The sequence below is a fragment of the Engystomops pustulosus genome, chromosome 1 (genome assembly GCF_040894005.1).
Source record: "Engystomops pustulosus chromosome 1, aEngPut4.maternal, whole genome shotgun sequence".
NCBI classification, from domain to species: domain Eukaryota; kingdom Metazoa; phylum Chordata; class Amphibia; order Anura; family Leptodactylidae; genus Engystomops; species Engystomops pustulosus.
In genome coordinates this window covers 173,889,722-173,916,882 of record NC_092411.1, presented here as the reverse complement: position 1 = coordinate 173,916,882, position 27,161 = coordinate 173,889,722, and the positions used below count along the sequence as shown (strand labels likewise).

General features: G+C 44.2%; 1 protein-coding gene across 6 annotated transcripts in view; it reads left to right on the top strand.

Annotated features, from left to right (window-relative positions):
• The window catches only part of ARHGEF18 (Rho/Rac guanine nucleotide exchange factor 18), a 373,611-nt gene that overhangs the window by 235,374 nt on the left and 111,076 nt on the right, over window positions 1–27,161 (top strand). For all 6 annotated transcript variants that reach the window (XM_072113897.1, XM_072113898.1, XM_072113894.1 and 3 more), the window contains 2 exons: window positions 2,194–2,299; window positions 16,360–16,519. In XM_072113897.1, coding sequence (XP_071969998.1) covers window positions 2,194–2,299; window positions 16,360–16,519 — 266 coding nt within the window. The remainder of the gene's footprint in view (window positions 1–2,193; window positions 2,300–16,359; window positions 16,520–27,161) is intronic.

The window sequence follows — 27,161 nt, the reverse complement described above, 5'->3', positions numbered from 1 at the left end:
ATTCCCACTTCGGTCTTTGCGATGGATATGTGCGTCACTAAGCGCAAAACACAGTGGTCGCAAGTCTCACTCCAAATTGCTCACAATTTGCTAGTAGATGTACTGCAACAACTACAGCCACCAGCAGATCAACCAGAAATCAAATATATATAACGCTACTGTAGGCGTAAGTAAGCCGTTTGGATTCTCCTATGGCTATTTTCTAGCCAAGTATTAAAGCACACTACTATGCCAGATGAGATGACGCTGAGTTATGAAAAAAATAAACGTAAAATAAAAAAGGAAATGGCAGACTGTGCCTAATTGAAATCCAACCCCGGGCCCTAATAAATTTTCCCGCTTCGGTCTTTGCGATGGATATGTGCGTCACTAAGCGCAAAACACAGTGGTCGCAAGTCTCACTCCAAATTGCTCACAATTTGCTAGTAGATGCACTGCAACAACTACAGCCACCAGCAGATCAACCAGAAATCAAATATATATAACGCTACTGTAGGCGTAAGTAAGCCGTTTGGATTCTCCTATGGCTATTTTCTAGCCAAGTATTAAAGCACACTACTATGCCAGATGAGATGACGCTGAGTTATGAAAAAAATAAACGTAAAATAAAAAAGGAAATGGCAGACTGTGCCTAATTGAAATCCAACCCCAGGCCCTAATAAATTTTCCCACTTCGGTCTTTGCGATGGATATGTGCGTCACTAAGCGCAAAACACAGTGGTCGCAAGTCTCACTCCAAATTGCTCACAATTTGCTAGTAGATGCACTGCAACAACTACAGCCACCAGCAGATCAACCAGAAATCAAATATATATAACGCTACTGTAAGCGTAAGTAAGCCGTTTGGATTCTCCTATGGCTATTTTCTAGCCAAGTATTAAAGCACACTACTATGCCAGATGAGATGATGCTGAGTTATGAAAAAAATAAACGTAAAATAAAAAAGGAAATGGCAGACTGTGCCTAATTGAAATCCAACCCCGGGCCCTAATAAATTTTCCCACTTCGGTCTTTGCGATGGATATGTGCGTCACTAAGCGCAAAACACAGTGGTCGCAAGTCTCACTCCAAATTGCTCACAATTTGCTAGTAGATGCACTGCAACAACTACAGCCACCAGCAGATCAACCAGAAATCAAATATATATAACGCTACTGTAGGCGTAAGTAAGCCGTTTGGATTCTCCTATGGCTATTTTCTAGCCAAGTATTAAAGCACACTACTATGCAAGATGAGATGACACTGAGTTATTAAAAAAATAAACGTAAAATAAAAAGAAACTGGCAGACTGTGCCTAATTGAAATCAAACCCCTAATAAATTTTCCCACTTTGGTGTTTGAGGTGGATATGTGTGTCACTAAGAGCTAAACACAACGGTAGCAAGTCCCCCTGCTAATTCCTCACAATATGGTACTATGGTACTACTAGTACCAGCAAGCCCAGCCACAAGCAAATAAAAAAAAAAGGATAACGTTATTGTAGCCCTAAGAAGGGCTGTTGTAGAATCACTCCTGCCTAACAGTAAGCTAATAGAACACCCTAACGCTTTCCCTGACCAGCAGCAGCTCTCTCCCTAGCGGCATCCAGACAGAGAATGATCCGAGCAGCGCGGGCAGCGGCTAGTCTATCCCAGGGTCACCTGATCTGTCCAGCCAACCACTGCTATCGACGTGTAAGGGTACCACGTCATGCTGGGTGGAGTGCAGAGTCTCCTGGCTTGTGATTGGCTCTGTTTCTGGCCGCCAAAAAGCAAAACGGCGGGAGCTGCCATTTTCTCGAGCGGGCGAAATACTCGTCCGAGCAACGAGCAGTTACGAGTACGCTAATGCTCGATCGAGCATCAAGCTCGGACGAGTATGTTCGCTCATCTCTAGATATAATACATTTTTTTTTTATCAATAAAATAAAGTTTTATTATACAATGTTTGTAGTTTTTGGATGGTTTGAACTAAAAATGCCATGCTGTTATTTTGTTCTATTTTGCTTGCAGTGAGTTATTAGAAAATTGCAGGCAATGCAAAACCCCAATATGTTAGCCTATGTATCCTGATACTGGAGCTCCACTTTTCCATGAAATATTTTCAGATCTGGAAAATATGGAAACATTAGCCTATGCATATTATAGGCTATTGGTGAAGCTGTAAAATGCTAAATGTTGCTTACATATTTATTTCCTTTTCCCCAACATAAAGGACAGAGGATGCAGGGAAACCTGAAAAAGTGGAAAGAGGGACAAAAGTGAAAAGAAGACTTAGCTCTCTAAAGAACAGGGTTACCGGATCCTGGCAAAAAGATAAGGTACAAAATGGAACTAAAATGGCTGAAGTGTCTCTGTTAACGTAATAGTGACTGTGTGGAATATATTTACAGTATGCACTGATACTTTTAGAAACAAGTCTTATTATCCGATTACTGCCAAAACATAAGCCTACTTTCATACTATATCACAGCTATAAGTTAAAAGGGGTTGTCCGGGATTTAAAAAAAAAAAGCTATATATGGCTAGGGGGCCATGAAAACAATAAACATCCTCTGGCATTCCCGTTTCCCCAAGTGCCATAAGTCACTGCCAAGCCTCTGTTTGTTTACAGAGGCTGGTGGTGTCTTCCAGATTAAAGCAGGCACGCGTGCAAGTGGTCAGGACGGTATCGCTGTCCTCTGAAAGGCCCGGCCTGGCAGTGAAGTACAGAGGAATGTGAGGAAGTCATCAGTATAAGGAGTATAAAATGTTTTTTTTTTTAAAGCTCCCCTAGGTATACATAACTTTTTTTTAAAAAAAATACTGCACCACCGCTTTAATGTTTGTGCCAGGAAATCTTTCATTTGCACCATTTCATCTAGAAGTATGTGGTTAAAAAAGTGTATGTAATCCTCCAGTAAGATTTCTCATACACTTGCTTATTCCTCAGTAAAATGGAGGATATACACTGAAAAAAGAGTGGCTTCCTAGGAAAGGAAGAATGGGCTAATTTGCTCCTGCCAAACACCGTTCCCAATATGCTCTGCTTTAAGGTCCCCCTACCTAGGGCATAAGCAACCAGCAGTAGCGTTCTGAAAATAATTAAATTGCCTGAAGGCTAGAACAAAATTTCCAACTACATCAGACTAAGGCTATATTCACACTGCCGTTGCCCGCGAGTACCGTACCGTAGCAGGCAACGGCAGTGTACGGGGAGAGGAGGAGGAGGTGAGCGAACCATAGGAATTAATGGCGCACGGCGCCGTACCACGGAGTAAGATAGGACAGGTCCTATCTTTTTCCGGGTACGGAGCGGTACGGTGCCGCACGTGTGCTGCACCGTACCGCTCCCGTAGGGCGCCGTGCGCCCATTGACGTCTATGGAGGACGTATATCGGCCGTATATACGTTGGCCGTATATACGTCCTCCATACGTTAGTGTGAATGTAGCCTTAGGCGAATAGCACCTACTAATTGACACAAGGGGGCAGATTTATCAAGCTGTCTGAAAGTCAGAATATTTCTAGTTGCCCTTGGAAACCAATCACAGCTCAGCTTTAATTTTACCAGGGCTCATGAATATTTTAAAAGGGAGCTGTGATTGGTTGCCATGGGCAACTAGAAATATTCTGACTTTCAGACAGCTTGATAAATCTGCCCCAAGAAGTTAAAGATGATACTGAAAAGTCCGGGTAACTGTAGGAACATCCAAGATGTTAACATGCCACTTATAGCTCTGCTGTGAGACTGTATGTTATCTCTAACTGGGGTTAAATTGTAAGCAATTACCAGGCAAAGAAATTGCTGCCCCACCAAAGATATGCCTACTATGTCAAATAATAAGGATAATAATACAAAAGCGACACAAAGAACATATAATACAGACTATTTATAAATATCCTGCATAAAACCCTCAGAATAGAACAAGTGGCCCAATGCATTACCTGCACAAAAACAGCCAGCTGACAACTTGGTGGTTTTTGTGCCGGTAATTTTGATGGTTTTATGCCGTGTATACATTACAGATTAAAGGTTTGGACACACCTTCTCATTTAAAGAGTTTTTTGTTTTTTCCTGACTATAAAAATTGTAGATTCACACTGAAGGCATCAGAACTATGAATTAACACATGTGGAATTATATATGCAACACCCTCGCCGATGCAAAGCGAGGGAGTGTTTGCGAATACGCCCCACCTGCATGTAACCACATTACACTACATGGTCCTTATCGGACATAGGGGACATTGCAGTGGTTAATCCTGCCTGGCAAGGCAGAAGTTAATTTGTGTATGATGTAAGATTCTATTATCCAATGATCTGTGTTACATCCTGTCCTCTGTAAGCTGAGATGTGATTGGAGGAGCAGCCACCACCTGACCAGAGGAGTTACAAAACCCCTGGCCAGGAATGTTCTAGAGAGCAGTCTCTCCCAGGAGGGAGAAGAGACCAGTCCTGGTCAGACCTGAGGGTCTGCAGGACACCAGAAGAGTTTAGTTTAGCCTAGCTCAGATGAGAAGAAGCAAACTGGGTTATCCCAGTCCAGACTCTATTCAGCCAGCATACCATACCAGAGCAGGAAGAGCCTAGCCCCTGCCTCTGAAGAGTGGAGCTAATAGATTAGAGTTAGTGAGGAAAGGGGTATCATCCTACCTTCAAGGGTGATACCTGAAGCATTCCAGGACAAGCTGAAGCTTCCTATTAGGACACAGCTACCTCCCAGCCTGCCCTCTGCATCCAGGCTGGCGATCTACCTCCTGTGGCTTCCTCCAGCTGCATCTCAGCAATCCACTACCATTCTGTTAAAGGCACGTTGCTGCGGTTCCTGTCGGTTCCAATAAAGAACTGTAAGTTGTTTTCGTTCAACCTCTGCCTCCGTCTGGTCCCTGCTACTACGGCTGCCATCATCACAGGCACCCTGTCCACCACACAGAGACTCATACTCTAGACACCAAAGGGTTGCCCCAGGGAGATCCGCTATAGCAGCCTCTCCCTCATCATTTCTTGCCAACACCACCCTGCTGGAGACCTGCCAGGCTGTAGGACAGCCCTCCGGTTCCCCATACCAAGCACCGTGACACAAGCGTGCTTAGGCCGCAACCGCCAGCCACTCAGGTACTGCGGGCCCCGGCTGACTCCAGGCCCCGAGAAAAGGCTAGGCCCTGGTGGGGGATGTTGCAAGTGGCGTCACGAACAGGATTGATACTTCTGTGCCTTATTCCGGCATTAAGGACTATCCTTTATTGAAAAGACTGTGCTGCCTAACCCTGCTGCCATCCGGGTTTAGGCCCAAGTGATTGTGTGTTTCTGGATTGAACTGTGTTAATGCTGCCACGCGCTGTCGAGCGCCGCTCCAGCAATCAAGAGGTTAATCCCTACAAGAACTGTACCAGCTCTGCTGCATCCGGCGCTGCCGCGCCTGAAGATTTTACCTCAGAAACTGTGGCGCAGCAAGTAATTCCAGCCCGCCAAAACCTTCACTGGCGGGAAACCCAGACGACACACCAAGCTCCACCCACGCGCGAAGGGCGCGAACCCCGCCTCCTGTGGCGCAGGAAAAATTAGAGCCCGCCACAGCTCTTGGCAGGAAGGACTTGGACTCCTCCTTCTGGCACGAAGCGGACTTCCTGCCCCGCCTCAACGAAACGCCAGAACTCGTGCGGATCTTGGACAGTGAGGTCAACATCATGTGGGGTCCTCCGCCATTCCCTTCCGTGGAGCGTCCCGAGTTCTTCGAGGTTTTGGAGACCATGGTTGTGGTCTCTGCTCAGCCGGTCCGGAGGCCCTTTGCTGGGCACCGGCTGCATCGAGGACTGACCTGAGCCTTCGTCACCAGGAGGTATGTCGAGACGGTGACGGAGTACCAATTACCACCCGGGCGGTTCCTCGTGCCTCTCCCGGTTACCATGCCGGTACCGCGGGCCCACGTGGAGGCGCCACGTGGGGAGGCCTCGACTCCTGCCGAGCCAGCGCCTGGGCCTACTGCTGCCGTGCCACCTGCTCCGAGGCCTACTGTCCCTGCTGTTCGGCCTGCTAGCCCTGCTGTGACGGTTCCTGACCCTCCAGCTGCTCCCGCACCTGCCCGACAACCACGGAGATCCGAGCCTGCACCGGAGCCACGAGCCCCAGCACCGGTACCTCCGCAGCCTCGAGGCCGAGGTGAGGCCGTCCGCCAGAGACTCTGAGACGCTGTTTCAGAACAGCGACGCCGCGAGAAGGAGGCCCAGCGTTACATGGCCGGCCGGTCTGCAGCTGGAGCCTGGGTGGAACAGAATCGCACCACCGGCATGGTCCGGTACTTCAACCGGCAGCGTGGCTATGGCTTCGCCACCCAGGACTACACCGGACGGGAGGTATTTATTCCCTGCCGGTCCGTCAAGGGGCCTGACCTTCAGGAAAGGCTCCACAATTTGAGACCGGGAGAGTGTATTGAGTTCTCCCTGCAGGAGGGGCCCCGAGGGCCATGGGCGGCTGGTGTGATCAGGATCCCGGACACCGAGGAGGACCGCTACCCATTGTACGACGAGCTGTATGAGGACGACGAGTGGCCGGAATCCCCGAACACTTCTTCTTCCTCGGCTGCGAGTCCCCGGGCGGTGACCCACGTGAATGCTCCATCCACGGTGATCGTGAGTACGGGTCCCATTGCCATCCATGGGCCGGGCATGATCCAGGGCGCCACCCCCACCGTCTCCCCTGCCGGGAGCATTGCCAGGTCCCGCGGCTCTTCTGTGGGAGAAGACATCCCGGCTAGTGAACCTTGTCCGGAGGTTCCGACGAGGCCCACTTCTCCACTTGTCGGTTACCAATGGGGTGACGACCCGGCCCCAGAAGAACCGGAGCTGGAAGGAGCCGCGGCGCTGCCGCAGGTTCCTATCTATTTATTGCTGGACCCCTCTGTGGTCCCTGGCTCAGTTGAGCCCCCGGCTGGAACAGCCGACACCCTGGGCGACAGCGCTCCTCCCCCTGAAGGTCCGGAGGATGTTGCTGCACCTGCAGTACCCGCTACTGCCACCGGGTGTCCCCAGCCGGCACCTTCCCCCGCTGGGGATGCACAGGATTCCCTGCTGGAGCTGGATCCTGTCTCTGCTGAACCCAGCGATGCCGAGTAACCCCTGATGGGCTGAAAGCCTTCTTCAGGTACTGTGTACATATGTATATTTATTTCCATTATCCCTACAGAGCCAGAAACTGTCCTGAGACTCTCACCCTTATTTATCTCAGCCAAGAGATTTTCCACTGTCATGTGCTATGATAGCACCCTTCCTCTGCCACAGCAGAGATTCTTTCCAAAGGACTCTGTCCCTCTACACATAGAGGAGACCCTTTGCATATTTTATGGCACTTTTCCCCACCTCAAGGGCTGTACCCAGAAGATGAACTTTGTCATTAAAGACCTTCTGTGAGACTTTCGCCGGATACTACCAGGAAAAGTTGCCATGTAATTTATTATTATTTTGCACTTAATGCCTTTCCTTTTAGGTACGGACATTGGGGCACATTTACTTACCCGGCCCATTCGCGATCCAGCGGCGCGTTCTCTGCACAGGATTCGGGTCCGGCTGGGATTTAAGATGGTAGTTCCTCCGCCGTCCACCAGGTGGCGCTGCAGCGCCGAAAATAATCTTAACGCCCCGGAATGCACCATCCCATAGAAGGTGAAGGTGAGCGCTCCCCAAGCGACACATTTTCGGTTTTTAAATGCGGCGGTTTTTCCGAATACGTCGGGTTTTCGTTCGGCCACGCCCCCCGATTTCTGTCGCGCGCATGCCGGCCCCGATGCGCCACAATCCGATCGCGTGCGCCAAAAACCCGGGGCAATTCATGTACAAGCGGCGCAAATCGGAAATATTCGGGTAACACGTCGGGAAAACGCGAATCGGGCCCTTAGTAAATGACCCCCATTATGTTTGCACTTCCATGCCTTTCCTTTGCAGGAAAAGAGATATTTACTATTTTGCTACCCTGAGTAGCCTATCTATCTGTAACATTGTAATGTTATAAGATGTGTACCCATTGGGCTTCTAAACCAATGTGAGTTAACCTGTTTGCACACTGTCAAAATATATGCCAGTAGTCTGCATTCACCCTTTCATAGGCTTTACAGGTTGTAGTGTGGCTGTGTCGGACCGTCTTTTTGTAAAACACTGACCGCTACCTTATCCCCCAAACCGAGGTTTGCACATGGGGGTAGTCCGTAAACTGCGGGTCCTTCGGGGACCGGGGGTGTTACAGAGTTAGCACCTGGATGCCACCCATACTATGGGTAAGGATGTCAGTCAGGAGGTACTCGTGTCGCAATGCGGATATACACACTATATATTTGTCGCTAGGGAAGAAGTGTTTATATAACAAATATACAGGCCCTGGTGCAAGGAGTGGATTACAGGACATGACACCACACCTTTCCTACTGTACAGTTCGGTTTAATGGCGTCAGCGACCAACTGTCAAGCACTTACATGTTTTGTCTTAGTCCGACACCAACCCAGGTGCCTGTCTCCAGGACCATGGGCGGTTTGTCCCTACACCTCACATAGCCTGCACTTCCCCGAAGTGCCCGTATCCACCTCTGTGCCCCCAAGCCATCTGTAGTCGAGCCGAGGGCGGCTCTTTCAATGGCCCCGGGGTATGCAACACCCTCGCCGATGCAAAGCGAGGGAGTGTTTGCGAATACGCCCCACCTGCATGTAACCACATTACACTACATGGTCCTTATCGGACATAGGGGACATTGCAGTGGTTAATCCTGCCTGGCAAGGCAGAAGTTAATTTGTGTATGATATAAGATTCTATTATCCAATGATCTGTGTTACATCCTGTCCTCTGTAAGCTGAGATGTGATTGGAGGAGCAGCCACCACCTGACCAGAGGAGTTACAAAACCCCTGGCCAGGAATGTTCTAGAGAGCAGTCTCTCCCAGGAGGGAGAAGAGACCAGTCCTGGTCAGACCTGAGGGTCTGCAGGACACCAGAAGAGTTTAGTTTAGCCTAGCTCAGATGAGAAGAAGCAAACTGGATTATCCCAGTCCAGACTCTATTCAGCCAGCATACCATACCAGAGCAGGAAGAGCCTAGCCCCTGCCTCTGAAGAGTGGAGCTAATAGATTAGAGTTAGTGAGGAAAGGGGTATCATCCTACCTTCAAGGGTGATACCTGAAGCACTCCAGGACAAGCTGAAGCTTCCTATTAGGACACAGCTACCTCCCAGCCTGCCCTCTGCATCCAGGCTGGCGATCTACCTCCTGTGGCTTCCTCCAGCTGCATCTCAGCAATCCACTACCATTCTGTTAAAGGCACGTTGCTGCGGTTCCTGTCGGTTCCAATAAAGAACTGTAAGTTGTTTTCGTTCAACCTCTGCCTCCGTCTAGTCCCTGCTACTACGGCTGCCATCATCACAGGCACCCTGTCCACCACACAGAGACTCATACTCTAGACACCAAAGGGTTGCCCCAGGGAGATCCGCTATAGCAGCCTCTCCCTCATCATTTCTTGCCAACACCACCCTGCTGGAGACCTGCCAGGCTGTAGGACAGCCCTCCGGTTCCCCATACCAAGCACCGTGACACAAGCGTGCTTAGGCCGCAACCGCCAGCCACTCAGGTACTGCGGGCCCCGGCTGACTCCAGGCCCCGAGAAAAGGCTAGGCCCCGGTGGGGGATGTTGCATATACTTAACAAAAAATCATGTAACAACTGAAAATATGTCTTATATTCTAGGTACTTCAAAGTAGCCACCTTTTGCTTTGATTACTGCTTTGCACACTCTTAGCATTCTCTTGATGCGCTTCAAGAAGAAGTCACCTGAAAAGGTTTTCACATCACAAGTGTGCCCTGTCAGGTTTTATAAGTGGGATTTCTTGCCTTATAAATGAGTTTGGGACAATCAGTTGAGTTGTGCAGAAGTCAGGTGGATACATAGTCTTACTGAATACACTGTTAGAATTTGATTTATGGCTAGAAAAAAACAGCAAAAAACAAGTGCCCATCATTACTTTAAGAAATGAAGGTCTCTTTGTGCGAAAAATGGGAAAACTTTGAAAGTGTCCCCAAGTGCAGTTGCAAAAACCATCAAGCGCTACAAAGAAACTGGCTCACATGACGACCGCCCCAGGGAAGGAAGACCAAGAGTCACCCCTGCTGCAGAGGGAAAGTTAATCCGAGTCACCAGCTTCGTAAATCGCAGGTTAACAGCAGCTCAGATTAGAGACCAGTTCAATGTCACACAGAGTTCTAGCAGCAGACACATCTCTACAACAACTGTTAGCACGTTCACGACCACTCGCCGTGTATTCATGGCGGCGATCGGGTCCCGGTGCATGGAGAGGGCTCACGGGCTAAGCCCTCTCCATAGCCGGTAAGTCTTTGCTGCATATTGCAGCCGGCTGCCGGCAGCTTCAAAATGACGGGAGCTTCAAAAAGGCGGGCTGAGCCCTTTCCATAGCCGGCAAGTCTTTGCTGCATAAAAATGGAAATGAAAAAACAGGATAGGGCCCGGTCCTGAACCAGTTAAGAGAAGACTGTGTGCAACAGCCTTCATGGTAAACTAGTTGCTATGAAGCCACTGCTAAGGACAGGCAACATGCAGAAGAGACTTGTTTGGGCTAAAGAACACAAGGAATGGACATTAGACCAGTGGAAATCTGTGCTTTGGTCTGATGAGTCCAAATTTGAGATCTTTGGTACCAAACACCGTGTCTTTGTGCAACGCAGAAAAGGTGACCAAATTGATAGTTCATGCCTTGTTCCCTACATGAAGCATGGAGGAGGAGGTGTGATGGTGTGGGGGTGCTTTGCTGGTGCCACTGGATTTATTCAAAATTGAAGGTATACTGAGCCAGCATGGTTATGATAGCGTCTTGCAGCGACATGCTATTCCATCCAGTTTGCGCTTAGTTGGACCATCATTTATTTTTCAACAGGACAATTACGCCAAACACATTTTCAGGCTGTGTAAGGGCTAATTGACCGAAAAGTAGAGTGATGGGGTGTTACGCCAGATGACCTGGCCTCCACAGTCACCATACCTGAACCCAATCGAGATGGTTTGGGGTGAGCTGGATGGCAGAGTGAAAGCAAATGGGCCAACAAGTGCTAATTAGCTCTGGGAACTCCCTCAAGACTGTTGGAAGAACATTTCGGTGACTACCTATTGAAGCTCTTCAAGAGAATGCCAAGAGTGTGCAAAGCAGTAATCAAAGCTAAAGGTGACTACTTTGAAGAACCTAGAATATAAGACATATTTTCAGTAGTTTCACACTTTTTTGTTTATACTGCAGATTGCCTGTGAGCTGTTCAGTATGCGCCAGATTTATGAGTTGTGGAGCATGTTCTTTATGAATCTGGCGCCCCCTGCACTCCTCCGAGAGAATGCATCAACTTTATTTTTTGTTGCATAGAGCGTGCAAAACTATTCTGTTGTACACTGCATGATTAATGTGTCTGACTTTGCCCTTTTCAGTGCAGAACTTTTTGTAACTTCTTAAATACATGTGCAAGCAGTTTGCACTGAAAAGAATGTGCAAAGTCAAAAAGAAAATTGTCACAGGGGCTTTAATAAATCTGGGCCATAGTCCATATTATATGTGCTTTGTGTGTCTTTTGCATTAGTACCCTTGTTACTTCATATATCAGGCACACATAATTGTGCATATACTGATTTGCACTTTACCTTTTTGTTATATATATGTTTGAGGTTTTTAATAAGCAATTTCATACATTTTTGTAATTGATACACTTTGTCCTTCACTTGGTATCTGTGTACATTTGTGATTCCTTAGTACTCAATTTGAGATATTGGCCCACATTCATCAATACTGGCACACAGTCTTCATTAATCAGGTGCACCCTGCACTGTGCAAGTCAGTAATAAATGAGGCACAAATACTGCCCAGAAGGCCGTTAGTTATGGTATTCACCTCAATTTCTTGTCTAAATATTTTTTTACCATTTGTTATGTTGTACTTTTAATCATGTGTAATAAAATTATGTGATCTTATTTTAGTGTTTTTCCTCCATGTCTCATTTTGGCATCTGTCCTATGATGGTTTACATTTCTCTAACTGCATTAGTTCTGAGAATAGGGAGGAGGGGTACTCCTTTCACCTTGGTGCACTTTCTAGGTCATTCCTCCTGTATCCTGTCTCACCTTCCCTTCTTTTGAGGTCCTCCAGCTTTTCTGCCCATTCTCCCTTCATGTGCTTTTAGTATATGATCCTCCTGGCTCACCCTTGCAGTTCCTTGACCACTATGCTTCTTGGTTTCCAAACGGTCTATCCCGTGAGATTACAACCCTCATCATGGTAGATTTTATAATCTTTATTAACACTTTATTCTCACTTTCACATCATTACATTCCTTCTTTTACTGTCAACAATTCTTCATCTTCTCAGAATCCACCAACCCATGGTACATACCCAAACCCGTGTGCTATTAATGCTCACCAACTCACAGAAACATTCCTGGCATGTGGCCCCCTTCTCCTCTTTTACGTGTCCCAAACAGGCTATTAACCATTATAACCATATTGTCAAAAGCCCTGGATAAGATGAAAGCACCTTGAAAAACGGCACAAACCCATTTCCTTTGGCAGTGCTCCAGGAGTGCAGACTTTATGAATTTCACATTTCTCTCCACTCTCTCCTCAACACCTTACAATCTGGTCTCTACACTGTGAAATTTCTCTTTCTTACATCTCCAATGATCTCCTTGCTGCAAAATCCAAAGGTGACTAGTCTCTCCTAATTCTTATGGATCTCTCAGCAGCACATGATGCTGTGGTCCACCAGCTCCTACACAGAATGATTCACTTTACTGGCCTGGTGGATATTTTGCTTTTTTGGTTTTTCTCATCTCTCTGACTGCGCTTTAAGTGTCTACTATTTTGGATATCTCCCGACTTCTCCGTCACTCACTGCCATACTCAGAGCTCAAGCCTAGGTCCAGTGTTCTTTTCTATCCATACTGCCCCATTGGCAAAAGATTAGCAGATTTGATTTTCAATACCATCTTTATGCTGATGATATACAGCTATATACTTCTGCACATAACATTACCTCTGCCTTATTGCACAACACCAGGGACTGTCTATCTGCTTTCTCATGTCCTCTATCGAAAGCTTAATCTTCCTTAAACTAAACTTCCGGTTTATTCACCATCTATTAAGTGACCTAACTATGGCATCTGCATTACCATCGAGGTATCTTCGTAACTCAGGGGCAGCAGGCTCAATGTCTTTGGATTGTGCAAACATTTCCATAATCTGCCCTTTTCTAACTATGGAGACCTCAAAAACCCAAATTGTTGCTCTGATCCCTTTCTTCTTCATTACTAGAACTCACTACAAATAAGTCTTCCACAAAACTCGCACCACTACAATCTATTCTTAAAACAGTCGCCAGACACCTCTATCAATCCAGATGTCACACAGATGCCTCAAATCTATGCCGGTCACTGCACTGGCTTCTAATTGCTTTCCGAATTCAACTTATGATCCTTAAAGATCTGAACAATGCTGCACATACTGTAAATACCTGTTTCCTTCATCTTGGTCTATCCTAACCCGTGCTCTTTAATCTACCAACTATCCAAGATTATTTTCATCTTTAATTTGAGCCCCCCACTCTCATCTCCATGACTTCTCCCAAGTACTGTCACCATCTGTGTCATCCCTTTATCCTGACTTTAAACTTATGTAAACAGGGTTCTAATTCCTATTGTTTCATCTGACAATTTTATTGCTCCGTTATGTCTTATTTTATTTGTATATGTACCCTGTTATCTGAAAAGCGCTGTGGAATCTGATAGTGCTATACAAAGATGTATTTTTTTTTAATACTATAGATTAAACATTTTCTCTATCCATCTCACTAGTTGACACTCTTAGAGGACTTCTACCACAAGGATCAAGAATTGTGATCCAAGCACACTTACATGCTGCTATGTGTGCCATATGCTCTTCTTTTACCTTCTTATTCCCAGGTTTTTACAAAAAAAGGCCTTTAAAATTATGCAAATGAGCATGAGGGGCTCCAGATTCCATAGGTTGTAATGGAGCCTGGAGCCTCTCAGGCTCATTTGCATCATTTTGGAAGCTTGTTTTTTTCTTAAATACAAGGGCATACGAAGCATAAAGAACAGTAGATTCTACCAGATTGGGGGGGGGGCACACCAGAATGTCAGTTGGTTTATCCTCATGAAAGATGTGGCCTAAGTTACTTACATCCAGGGATGTGTGTAAATGTACACTGCAGTATAAATGTGTATGAAGTAAACAAATAGCATGTTCCTGAGTAGCAGTTTATTCTCGTTATTGAGCCTAGAATACCAAGAAAAAAGGCTCCAGGCTAGTCCACTAAAGTTATGTACAATGAACTCTCTTCTTCCTTTAAAAACTAGGGAATCATTAGCTGTTCAATATTTATTTTTATTTTCAGTGTCTGTCTGTGATACCTAATATAAGATTCTTATAGTCCAAAAATATGGTAAATATACAAAAAGAATACTAAAATAAAAAATAACCAAACATGCCTAGCTGCCCCAAGGAACACTGGGGCACAATCACTATGGGCTTTGCGGCAGTTTTCTGGTGGACTTTGCGTGTTCTTTCTAGTATAAACTGCTTCCACAGGTATTTAAGAAGTGTCTGCACCACAAATGTGTCACACACAACCGTTTTGTGGTACAGCTGCACTAGACATCAAGCGACACAAATCAGGGAGCGTTCCAGTGCTCAGTTGGACCGCGCGCCTGATTTAACATGCAAGTCCGACTGAAGTGTATCGCATGTTAAAGATAAACCAGAAAAAAAAACAGAAAAAAAGTGGTGCCAGTTCAGGGAGCGCCAGATTCATGAAGAACGGGTGCCAGAAATCTTGAATCTGGCACACCCTGCGTTATACACAGGCAAGCCACACTTAATGCAGTTTGGACCATTCTTTGTGAATGTGCCCCAATATAATTGCACACCTCCAAGCTTGTAGTGATAACAATGATAAAACTATAAACTATAATTAACAAATAACAGAGCCAGAAGCCCCTGATGTAAACAGTAGCCCCTGAAGCTAATTTGTATAATTATAAGATGCTTTATTCAAAAACTAAGTTATTAAAAAGCTAAATTAGTTTCAGGAGGCACATGCTAGTATGTAAGTGACTTTTTTATTTTCCCTTTTATAAAGCAGTATGAGGTCTCTTTTTTACAGGACAAAGGCAACTTCTTAAAAGCACTATTTAATATTCTACTATTTTATATTCTGTGTAATTACAGGGACGCTGGAAAAGTTTTTATTAAAAGGGTTCTACCAATTTTTGAAGCTATCCCCTATCCTCTAATCTGTGAGGGTCTAAATGCCCCCTAATAATCCAGAGAATGAGGATCCTATTATCACTAAGGGGTGGAGTGGCAAGACGACCATGCGTCCTTCCACTTCCATTAAAGTCTGTGGGAGCACTCAAAAGATTGCTGAGCATAGCGCTCAGCTATTTCTGGAACTCCCAATCACAATCAATGAGAATTTCAGAAATAGCCAAGTGCAGTGCTAACCAATTCAGGCACTCCCATAAAATTGAATGGAATGTCTGGCTGTTCCACCCATTAGTGAGAACAGGACCCCTAGAGATTTGGAAATTCCCACAGGATAACTTCCTAAATTCTAACAACCCTAGAGCATTGACAAAAAAGAATGGTTGCATTATTTTTTGACAAACTTTATTTTTACAGCTTTCACCTAATGACAAATCCCCTTTATTCTTTGGGTCTGTATGATCATGGAGATACCACATTTTTGCAGTTTTTGTTATTTTTTTTTAACCTTATAATGAAACATTATTTTTTTTTTAAAGAAAATGTGTGGAGCCTTGTAGGGTAAAAGCATAAACTTAGTCATATGGAAATAGGACTTATACCACAATTTAAAATATTATGTCTCTCCACCTAGGCCAGTGATGGCGTACCTTTTAGAGATTGAGTGCCCAAACTACAACCAAAATGCCAATTTAAAATGGCTAATTGCTCCATGCTCTGTCACAGGTTCAAACTTATTGGCGCGTTGAGGACACCAATACAGTAGAAAGAAGGAGATATTCGGATTATCATTGTAGCTTCCCTTTAAGATCCACATAAGAGCATGAATCAAAGGCCCGGAGAAGGGCCTCCAATGATAATCCGGTTCTGTCCACACCTCCTTGCACGTCAAGGTAATTTAAAATAGCGCAGAACGTGGCATGTCCAGGGCTGCCTGTGACTGCAGGAGGAAGTCTTGAGTCCTGAGTGGCTGGGTAATGGCCTGGGTGCCCACAGAGAGGGCTCCAAGTGCCATAGGTTTGCCACCACTGACCTAGGCCAATAAGTGAATGCATTTTTGATATTAATATGCTTTAATATTATCTCTCTCATCTTCTAGGGTAAGATAAAGGAGCAACCAAGAGAGAAAGGCAGAGATCAGATGGACAAAACGATAAACTGCAATGGGCATGAACTGGTGCCAGGGTGCTTCTCAAGTCACGCCAAATGCACTTTATGCACAAAGTCACTTGTGAATGGGAGTGGACTACAGTGCATGTGTGAGTAGACACTGCTTGTTTGCTGGAAGGGTTTGCACTAGCACATTATTATAATCCTTGAAATATCTGTTTATTGCATGCTAAACAGAACTAATTAATTATTTGTGGTGCATTTACGGAGCCATAAAGTGGAGAACTAGAAATACAATATTTATTCTGCATGAGCAATTCACTGATACACTGCAGAATTTCTTGAATGTCTTTTACACATAAACAAGTACGCCCTCTATTGTGAACACATTTATCATCAAAATGCAATAAGTATGTGCTGTTTCTGGAGTTATATTTTGTTCTGTGCTGCTCTGTAGTATTAGCATATCCTGTTGTATTCTTTGCAGTATTATGGTAGATGGTGCTTTCAGGGGGTGATTACAAGTACAAGAAAAATTCGCAATTTACTGATTTCTAAATGTTATGCTTATCATACAGTTAGTCTAGAAGCCCAAACCATTTACTAATTAACATATGTCAGACGTTGGCATCATTATTTTAATGTTATTTTATTAGTTCATTCGAAGGCTTACAATTCGAACAGCAATTTTGTGAAAATATCTTATTCAATTATTTTGGAGGCCAAGAAAATCAACTTTGAAATGAGATGTAAGTTGGTTGTATAAAGTCAAGGAGTGATGCCTCTGGATGCAGGGCCATCAATTACAGTAAAGGGGGCTTTCTGAGGCAGGGAGACCTTGACTCTATACAAACGATTTACATTTCACCTTAAAGTTGATTTTCTGGATGATTCCACCACACTGAGTCATGAGTGAAGCATGATCTGAAAGGTGTTCAGATCTTTAGAGCTTTGCTCTAAAGGGGTTTTACAAGTTGGATTTATTAGAAACTCCTTGCAAATCCCATCATTTACAAAACTGCACCCGTCAAACTATTTGAAACAGCATTTGGTAAGCTATATACCATTCAAGCATCTGCCGTGAATTAACCCCAGATCAATGAACACAGCTCATTTTCACCTTTAGGATCTGATTTTTCAAATTTGCCATGTGTCATTATATTCAGTTATAACCATAAAACACTGTAACTTGCTGACATTTTTTCAGACACTGTTTTCATGACATGTTGTACTTACACATTATATTTTGGTTCATAAGTTATGCACTTATTTATAAAAAAAAAAAATTACAATTTGGTGTAAATTTTAAAAAATACATATACATTGGCTCATACAGGTAATTTTACAAAAGAAGTTGCAGAAATAACCCAGATGGAGATTGGGAAACAAGAATGTATAAGCAGTGCAGAGTACATTGCATACACCAATCGCTGACTGTTTTGCCACTTACATATGGTTTTAATTGGGGGGTAGGGGGGTCTTTGATAGCTTAATGCTTCTTAAGTTTTTTTTAGAGGTGTACTTAATAAGAAGGTTTTTTTTATGCAACTTTAAAGTAACACTATTTTTTTGTGGGGGCAGGAAATACCCCATCAATTTATTTGGCAGGACTGCAAAATAAAAAAGTTTCTGTAATTTATTTTTTACCAATGTATAGCACATATAACATTTTTATGCTATAACCATGTATAGCATAATAATACTTTATTCTACGAGTTAGCATTGTTACAAAGATTTCTGTGATTTTTTTTTGGATGGAGCATTTATGATGTGGGACATCTTAGTGATATACTCCAATATAATGTAGATGCATAGGGACAATACATAACACTGGCTGCAGAGAGCACAGAACACAGCAGTGTGAGGTCTGATTACACATCTCTCCAGGGACCTAACAGGCACCTTCTGAAGACAGCCTTGGGTTCACCGCGCACCCAGCCCGGGGTGGGGCTTGACAGGAAGGGAAGCCAAAATATTAAAAATAATTATAACTATAAAATAAGCCATAGGGAGGAAGATTCTGCACTTTGCCATCTGTATAAATTGTAATAAATAGTAATCAAAAGGTTGTACAGATCTGTAAATGGTATAACTGAAAACATTAGCTCATCCCGCAAAACATATGACACCTTGTACAGCATAGGCTGAAAGCATGATCTAACTGAAGGCACCCTTGGGTCCTTCATCGCACCCCAGTGGTGCCATGGGAACGATCGGCATCCCCCATGACCAGTGCGAGGTTGACAGGCAGGGAAGCCCTTAAAGGTTTTTGACACTGGGAAACGCCATTGTGATAGTTAAGCTACTGGGGTAGTAAGATGTCTTCAGAGGCAATTGTGTCCAGTATTCCTTTTAATCTGCCTTAAAGGGAAATCATGGCAATTCAGACCCCCAAACTAAAAATATCTACTTATAGGGCCTCTCCTCACTTAGCCAGTGTCACAGGTGCCCCTGCGATCCATGTCTCGGATCGCAGGTACACCCGCGCCCCTCTCCATGACGGCGACCCGTTACGTATGAACTCACCTCTCCTCGTGTCTGCTGGCCAGCGCACACGTCCCCGCTCCCAAGGGTGCGCGCGCACCGGCACTCGCGTGCTTAAAGGGCCAGTGCACCGCTGATTGACTCTGGCCACGTCCGGGTTTACCTTAATAGCCAACTTCTCCCAGCAGCCCCGCCGGATCTTAGTGCTACTTGCCTATAAGAAAGCTTCCTACTGTGTTCCTTGTGGCTGCCCTGATCTCCCGTTGTGACCCCGGACCTGACCCTGGTGACAGCACGCCGCAAAACAAGACCATCCTGCTTTGAGGCGGGCAATGGTGAAGATCGGGTGCCACTTAGATTCCTGGTCACAGGTGTAAGCTTGTGTCATCATCCGCGGTGGTCAAGGGGGTTCACGGACCTCGAACCCTGACAGCCAGGGTTCCCAACAGCATAATAAAGCATTTTTAAAATTATACTGAAGTGCTTTGTGGAGGGCTGTAAACAGAGACCCCCCCCCCATCGCTGTACTTCAGATTTGCACGCCACTCCAACTTGATTGCCTGCTGTTGTTGACGTCACTTTTGCTACAGTCAGCTCCAGTGTAGTCCAACTACAGTTGTGTACAGGAGCTAATGCACTGTGGCTCCTGGAAATTCATCTCTGCTTCTATGGGAGTGCATTATGTACTTTTGCTTTTTTTAAGCAGTATAAGCCCCCTGGCATTACTAAAAAGTGAAAGTCTCCTGCATCTGCTTCTATATTCTGCCTTCAACTGACAGGCTGGAGGGGGGCACACTTCAAACGTCTGTATGTACTAAACCCTTGCACCTAGAAACACACTTCTCTTCTAAATATAGCTTATGGTTTGTGTATTGATGCTGAAGAATAGGAGATAGAAAATCTAGAAGAAACAGAATAATCCCTCTCCTGTACACACTAAATTTTTTTAAAGATATATATACACACAGTAAAAACGTAATCGTTAAAACAATAAGGGGTAACATAAGCGGAATAAGAGCTTATATAATGGCCCAACCGTTCTTCATAGAATCATGAAGTGTCTGCTCAGCTAGTGCCCGCCCACATTCTGAAATCTTACACTAACCATCCCCCCCATGTCATGTATGGGAGGGATGTATAAACGGCCACCATACGTTCGTGTGAATGTAGCCTAAAAATGCAAGGTATTGGGTTAAAAGTGATCTTTATTGTGTAAACATGACTAGGGAATTAACCCCTTAAGGACACAGCCAGTTTATACCTTAAGGCTCAGTCCCATTTTTTGTATTCTGATATGCGTTGCTTTATATGGTTATAACTTCTGAACACGGTTACTTATCAAATTGATTATGTTGTAAATGTTGTACAGGCGGTCCCCTACTTAAGGACACCCGACTTACAGACAACCCATAGTTACAGACGGACCCCTCTGCCCACTGTGACCTCTGGTGAAGCTCTCTGGATGCTTTACTATAGTCCCAGACTCCAATGATCAGCTGTAAGATGTCTGTAATGAAACTTTATTGATAATTCTTGGTCCAATTACACCAAAAATTTTGAAACTCCAATTGTCACTGGGGCAAAAAAAAAAAATTGTCTAGAACTTCCATTATAAAATATACAGTTTCGACTTACATACAAATTCAACTTAAGAACAAATCTCCAGAACCTATCTTGTATGTAACCCGGGGACTGCCTGTACTTCATTTTAGTGGTAAAATTTCGGATGATCAAATTTTTCAAAGAACTCAAAGCTTATTAAAAAATGAAGAAAAAAATTATTAATTTTTCAAAATTCGAAATCATTGCGCTTTCAGGCAGATAGTTTTAGCATCTAAAGTTGCTGAATAACATTTCCCATATGTCTACTTTACATTTTCATAATTTTTGCAATGTCTGGATAATTTATTTCCTCTTTTTTTATAAATATTATTTTATTTTTACATTTACATACCAAACATGACAATACAACAGATTCTAGGCCATTTTACAACATTAAACATGTGTTACAATGTATTAATATCGAATATCATAGGACAAAATATCACTTTTCCCTGAAGTGATCCATTATTTACAAATACATGATACTGTTCAGTACCTGGGTGAAAAATCGCCCTCCCTTACCCCAATAACCCCTTGAGGACCTGGCCTTTTTTTGTTTTTTCATTTCTATTTTTCACTCCCCACCTTCAAAAATGTATAACTTTTTTATTTTTACAAGTAAAGAGCTGTGTGACGGCTTATTTTCTGCGTAACAAATTGCACTTCATAGTGACGGTATTTAATATTCCATTGCCATGCATACTGGGAAGCAGGGCAAAAATTCCAAATGCAGTGAAAGTGGTGAAAAAATGGCATTTGCGCCGTTTGCTTGTGGGCTCGGATTTTACAGCTTTCACTGTGCACCCCAAATGACACATCTACTTCATTGTTTGGGTCGGTACGATTACGGGCATACCAAATATGTGTAGGTTTTATAATGTTTTCATACATTTACAAAAATTAAAACCTCCTGTAAAAAATGTTTGTTAAAATTTTGCCATCTTCTGATAGCACATTGTAATTATAGGGTTAACGCGAGTCAGCCTTGGGTCTTCGGAAGACCCGAGGCTGTCATGGTGATGGATCGGCGCTCCCCGATGACGTCACTTTTTTAAGCCGCCGGCAGCATTCAGACCTTCCCGATCCAAAAAATAAAATCTCACATTTTGTCTTGTTTATCCAGACGGCCGAGAAGCCTCCATATTTTTCAAATAGGTCCATTATTGCCAGAAAGTGATGCACTGGGTCTTTCATGAACAAAATAATATTGTCAGCGAATTGGGCTAGTCGTAGCATCTTGTCCCCCAATGCTATCCCCTCATACCCGGTGGTGTCTGCCAAGACATGCACCAGGGGATCCAGGGCTAAATTAAATAGCAGGGGTGAAAGGGGGCACCACTGTCACATGCCCTTCTGCAGTAGGCAGAAGGGCATGCGAGAAAAAACCCGAGAAAAAACCCGGAGTGCTGCTCCTAGCACTAGGGTTCCCATATAAGGATGTTAGATGATTGCAGAACAGGCCTGAAAATTCCATGTAATGCAGCACCTAGCCACCCCCAACAAACATTATCAAATGCCTTTTTGAGGTCTATGATCACCAAGGCAGGAGCCGCAACTCCTGGGGCCAGAGGAGACGTTGCATCCATTGCCAGCAGAACTTGCCTCACATTTGTCACTGCTGAACGCCTCACAGAAAATCCCTCTTGGAGAGGAGAAGTAATTGATGATATCAACAATGTCAACCAGAATTTTAACGTCTACGCCCATCAATGAGATTTTACCCTCTTTACCCTCTAGGTCTTTACCCTCTTTAACCCATTAATCACCGCCGTATCGGCTTTTTACGGCGGTCATTAAGGGTACTTCTTCTGACGCGATGCCTTTCTGCGGCAGAGCGTCAGAAGAAGATTTTGGGACACCGGGTCCTGCAAGTGCCGGTGTTGGGCTGTGATGTTACAGCCCAGACCCAGCACTAACACCCGGGATCGGAAAAACTCCGATCTCGGGTGTTTTACCCCCTTGCAAGTGTGTCCCCCGTGGATCGGACCCCCCGGTGTGCTTACCGGGGGATCCGATCCCTCCTGCCGCAGCCCCGGGTTCCGATGAGTGACCCGAGGCTTCCGGCTGCTGTCCCTGCCGGGTTCTGCCTTCCTGGCAGGACTCGGCTGTATGAACCTGAGCATGCGCAGCACTATACACTGCAATAGAAGTGTATTGCAGTGTAAAGGCTTGAACAAGCGATCGGATGATCGCTTGTTCAAGCCAAGAAGTAGAAAATGTAAAAATGTGAAAAAAAAAGATGAAATCATTTTATAACATAATTAAATAAATAAAAGTCCCATAATCTCCCCAGTTACACATGAAATGCAAATAAATTATATAAAACACAAAAACACGTACATATTTGGTATCAATCTGTACAATAAATCTAAATCAATATTGAACCCGCTTGGTGAACGACGTTAAAAAAAAAAACTCGAAAAACTTCCCGTAATATACAATTTTTCATCAAACACCATCACAAAAAATGTTCTAAAAAGTGATCAAAAAAAGCTACGTTCCCTTATATGATACGACTGAAAAGAACAAATCTTTTCGCAAAAAATAAGCTCTCAACCAGATCTGACAACAGAAAAATACAGAAGTTATGGCCCAGAAAGTTGTCAATAGTAAAAACAATGCGATATTCTCCAATATTGGTTTTGCTCAGGAAAATTGAACAAAGATAAGAAAAACTATATAAATGAGGTATCACAGCAATCGTATTGAACCAGAGAATAAAGATAAAATATTATTTTTATGTTACGGTGAGTGGGGGAAAAAAATGCTAAAAATCCAAAATAAAAATTGATGATTTTGTTTGTGTCCCCCTTGAAATAGTTAATAAAATCTTATCAATAAGCTCTAGACCCCCAAAATGAATTATCTATACATTGTATCTCATCCCGTAAAAAATAAGCCCTCATAGGTTTGCATTACCAAAAAAAAAATTAAAATTTATAGGTCGTACAATGTGACAATACAAATCTGCTGTGAATGCCGCCTCCATTCATTCTATACTGGGCCGTGCGCCCGTACAGCAATTTACCACCACATATGGGGTATCAGTACAATCGGGAGGAATTGGGCATCAAACATTGCAGGGTGTTTTATCATTTAATTTATTCTGAAACTGTCAGTTTTGGCCTAAATGAATGTATTTTCCCAAAAAATTCCATAATTTCTAAATCGCAGGTCCATATTGTTTTAACCCATGTGAAACAGTTAAAGGGTTAATAGACTTAATAGAAGTTGTTTTACATACATTGAGGGGTGAAGTTTCTATAGTGGGGTAATATATGGGGTTTTACTATTATTTAGGCCTTTCAAAGTCACTTGAAGTTTTGGGAATTTTCATGAAAATTAGAAAAATCGCACCTAAAGTTCTGCACCTCATAACATACTAGAAAAATGAGAGGATGCATAAAACATCATCCCAACATAAAGCAGATGCTCCGGAAATGTTAATTATCAAGCTTTTTGGGTAGTTTTACTTCCTGTCTGGAAAGCAGAACATTTCAAACTTGGAAAATGAAGAATTTTTACAAACTTTTGCCAAATTTTCACATTTTTCACATTTTCACGAAACGCAAAACTTATCACTTAAATTTTTCAACTAACATGAAGTACAATGTGTCACGAGAAAACAGTCCCAAAATCACCTGGATATGTTAAAGCATTCCTAAGTTATAACCAATTATCGTGACAGCAATTTGATATGTGCTGTATTCATGTGTGCATACATGGGAGAGCCCTCTAACAATTTGGAGAACAGGCTAGAGAAAGTAGGGACAATTCACAGCCTTGTAAAATACCCTGTGTAGCCATCTGGCCCTAGCGCTTTACCGCTGGGAAGGGCCATTAGGGTCCGTTGTATCTCCTCTGCTGTTACTGGTGCATTGAGGGATTGCAACTGGGTCGGTAACAACCGGGGCAATTACAAGTAATGCAAAAAAGACCGCCTGAAGTCCTCATACAGGTTCTCAAAGTATTTTCCCAATATGTCAATATGCCACTGTATCATCCGGTCGTTTCATCCTCAAAAAATGAGTCATAGGGCGATTTGTGGAGTCCCTGAACTTATGGAGTTCCAGCTCAAACTTTAACCTAATAAAGACTTCCTTTCTCTCTGCCCAAATGGCGAATTCCTCCTTAGCTTTTCCCCATGCACCCTTTGTAGTATCTGACATAGGCTCTGCGTACCACATCACTTGCTCTTGCTTACATAACCTGAGTGCTTGTTCATGATAATGCCCTGCAATACTGATTTATTGCAGGGTATTAGCTGTGTCAGCCTATACACATGCATAATCTGACACTGTGCCTTTAAGAAGACGTCACAGACATCCTCTTACAGACACTGGCTGCAGAAAGCCCTGCGGTCCTGATTGGACCACAGTGCTCCCATAGTAATGATCGGCACCCCTCGAAGATGGGGTACGGGGGCGATCATGGGGCAGAGACCACTCAGAACCACAGCATTTGAAGGGTTAAACACCCACGATTAGAGCTCACTCCAACCGCAGGTGTTACTCTGATTAACGCTGACACCCCACGACCCCTGATGCCGACTTGGCTCTGGTGCAGAGCTGAACCAGCATCGGCTCAGCGCAATACTAGTACGTCGCTAAGCGCTAAGGGGTTCAAATTTGACAACTTTTTTTCATAGGCAAACCCCTTTAACCGGATAGCAGAGGGGATGAGTACACAGGATGGGTTGGAGAGTTGATGTTTTGTGCAGTTAGGAAATGTGACAAGCTTGCCTAAAGAGGGCAGTTTTTGAAGCATCGGAGGTTGGGCATTAGTCTGGGAAAGGGCACTCCAGAGAACTGGTGCGGTTTGGGAGAAGTGTGTGTGGCAATGTGAGTGACAATTAGCGTTGTGGATGTTTCAATGTTTTTGGGCGTTTTGAAGTAATGGGCGGATTCTAAAGATGCAGCTAGCACATATAAGCGATTGACCTCTCTTTTGCAGCATATATTGCTCCTGCCTCAAGTTTATGTTGATACCACAGACAGATATATAAAGGTGAGGGCTGGGTTTGTTAGATGGTGAAAGGGCAAGAAATTCAGTCTTAGAGAGTTTATGTTTCAAGAAGAGTGGATATGATGTTAGAGACGGCAGAGAGAAAATCACTGGTGTTCTGAAGTTAGGCAGGGGTGATGTTACATGCAGAAGTATATAGCTGGGTGTCATCAGCATAAAGATGGTACTAGAAACCAAATCTGCTGATGGTTTGTCCAATGGGGATAATGTAGCCCTGAGAAACCCTGACAGTAAGAGATAAGACTTAGCCCTGAGGAACCCTGACAGTAAGAGATTATAAGACTCCAGAAATGCAGACACGGAAACTGCCGTCAGAGAGATAGCAATGGAACGAGCACCCTGAGGAGCTTGTGGTCCACAGTAACAAACGCTGCTGAGAGATCCAGAAGAATGAGTTGAGAACTACAACTACGGGAGCCTACTATGGACCTTCTTCTGGTCATATTAGTGTCACGGGTGCCCCTAGTTACATGTGCCCAGTGTCACGGGCACACTCGTGTCTCTCCGCAGCCCCCGACTCCCCTCCCTGCCTTACCTGTCCTTGTTCCGGCAGCCTGGTGTGCATGTCCCTGAATCCTAGGGCCAGCACTCGAAGATTTAATTGGCACTGCTGGCCATTTCCAGGAAATTGATAAAAGCTGGCCTCTACCAGCATTCCCGTTGTGACCTCAGTTCCGTTATTGACTCTGATCCTGTGCTGCCTGTCTCAACCTCCTACCTGTCCCCAACCATGAGTTTCCCTGATGATTCTGTACTTCGACTTGGCTGCCACCGCGGACAAATTCGTGCCTGTGGAACGACCTAGTGGTCCCACGCTGCAACAAGTCCAACCTGCTTTGCGGCGGGCTCTGGTGAAAACCAGGTGCCACTTAGATTCAAGTCCCAGGTGTCGGCTTATGTCATCATCCACGATGGTCCAGTGGGTCCCCTACCCCTGGAGCCAGACATACTGCAACTGAAGAAGAGTCACAAGAAAAAGTCTCAACAAGGCATCAGTGTTTCCATTTCTGGACCCAGGCCTGTAAGAGTTTGAATTGGTTAAGGAATAAACTCAAACATTCCTGACCTTAGACTCCGGTCGCAGGTGTCAGCTTAAGTCATCGTCTGTGGTGGTACAGAGAATCCACTACCACTGATCCTGACAAATAAGCTTCCGTAGTTGTAGTTCTGTGTAATTTCATGCAGTTTTGTGGAGCCAAACTGCTTATCATTTACCAGTTACGATCCAATCCAGTTTTCAGTGAATTTTTGAGTAAATTCCAATACTAATATTTTAGCACTACACTTGCCTTTATTTGTGCTTATGCATATGCAAATGTACCACCATTTTGCCTGCTCTTGTACATTTATGCAGCTGACCGGAAGCGGTCACGGCATCTACCAGCTAAAAGACTTAAATTAACATTATGTTATGTTGTCACAGTACGAACCAGATGAAGCGCCCGAGTACGAGCGCAAAACACGTAGTTCTTTTTATATCATCTTTATTTTGTTTTATATACTTTTTTATTACCATATATTTTAAGCTAATAAATCTTGTTTTAAACCATAGTGGAAACCATCCAGCGCTGCCAAAACGCTCACCACCTGACAGTCACCACCACTTTTCACTTCTTCCTCTGTAACTAGCTCAAAGGAAGAGAGAATTGTGAAATTATATCCTGGAAAATGTTGTCAATC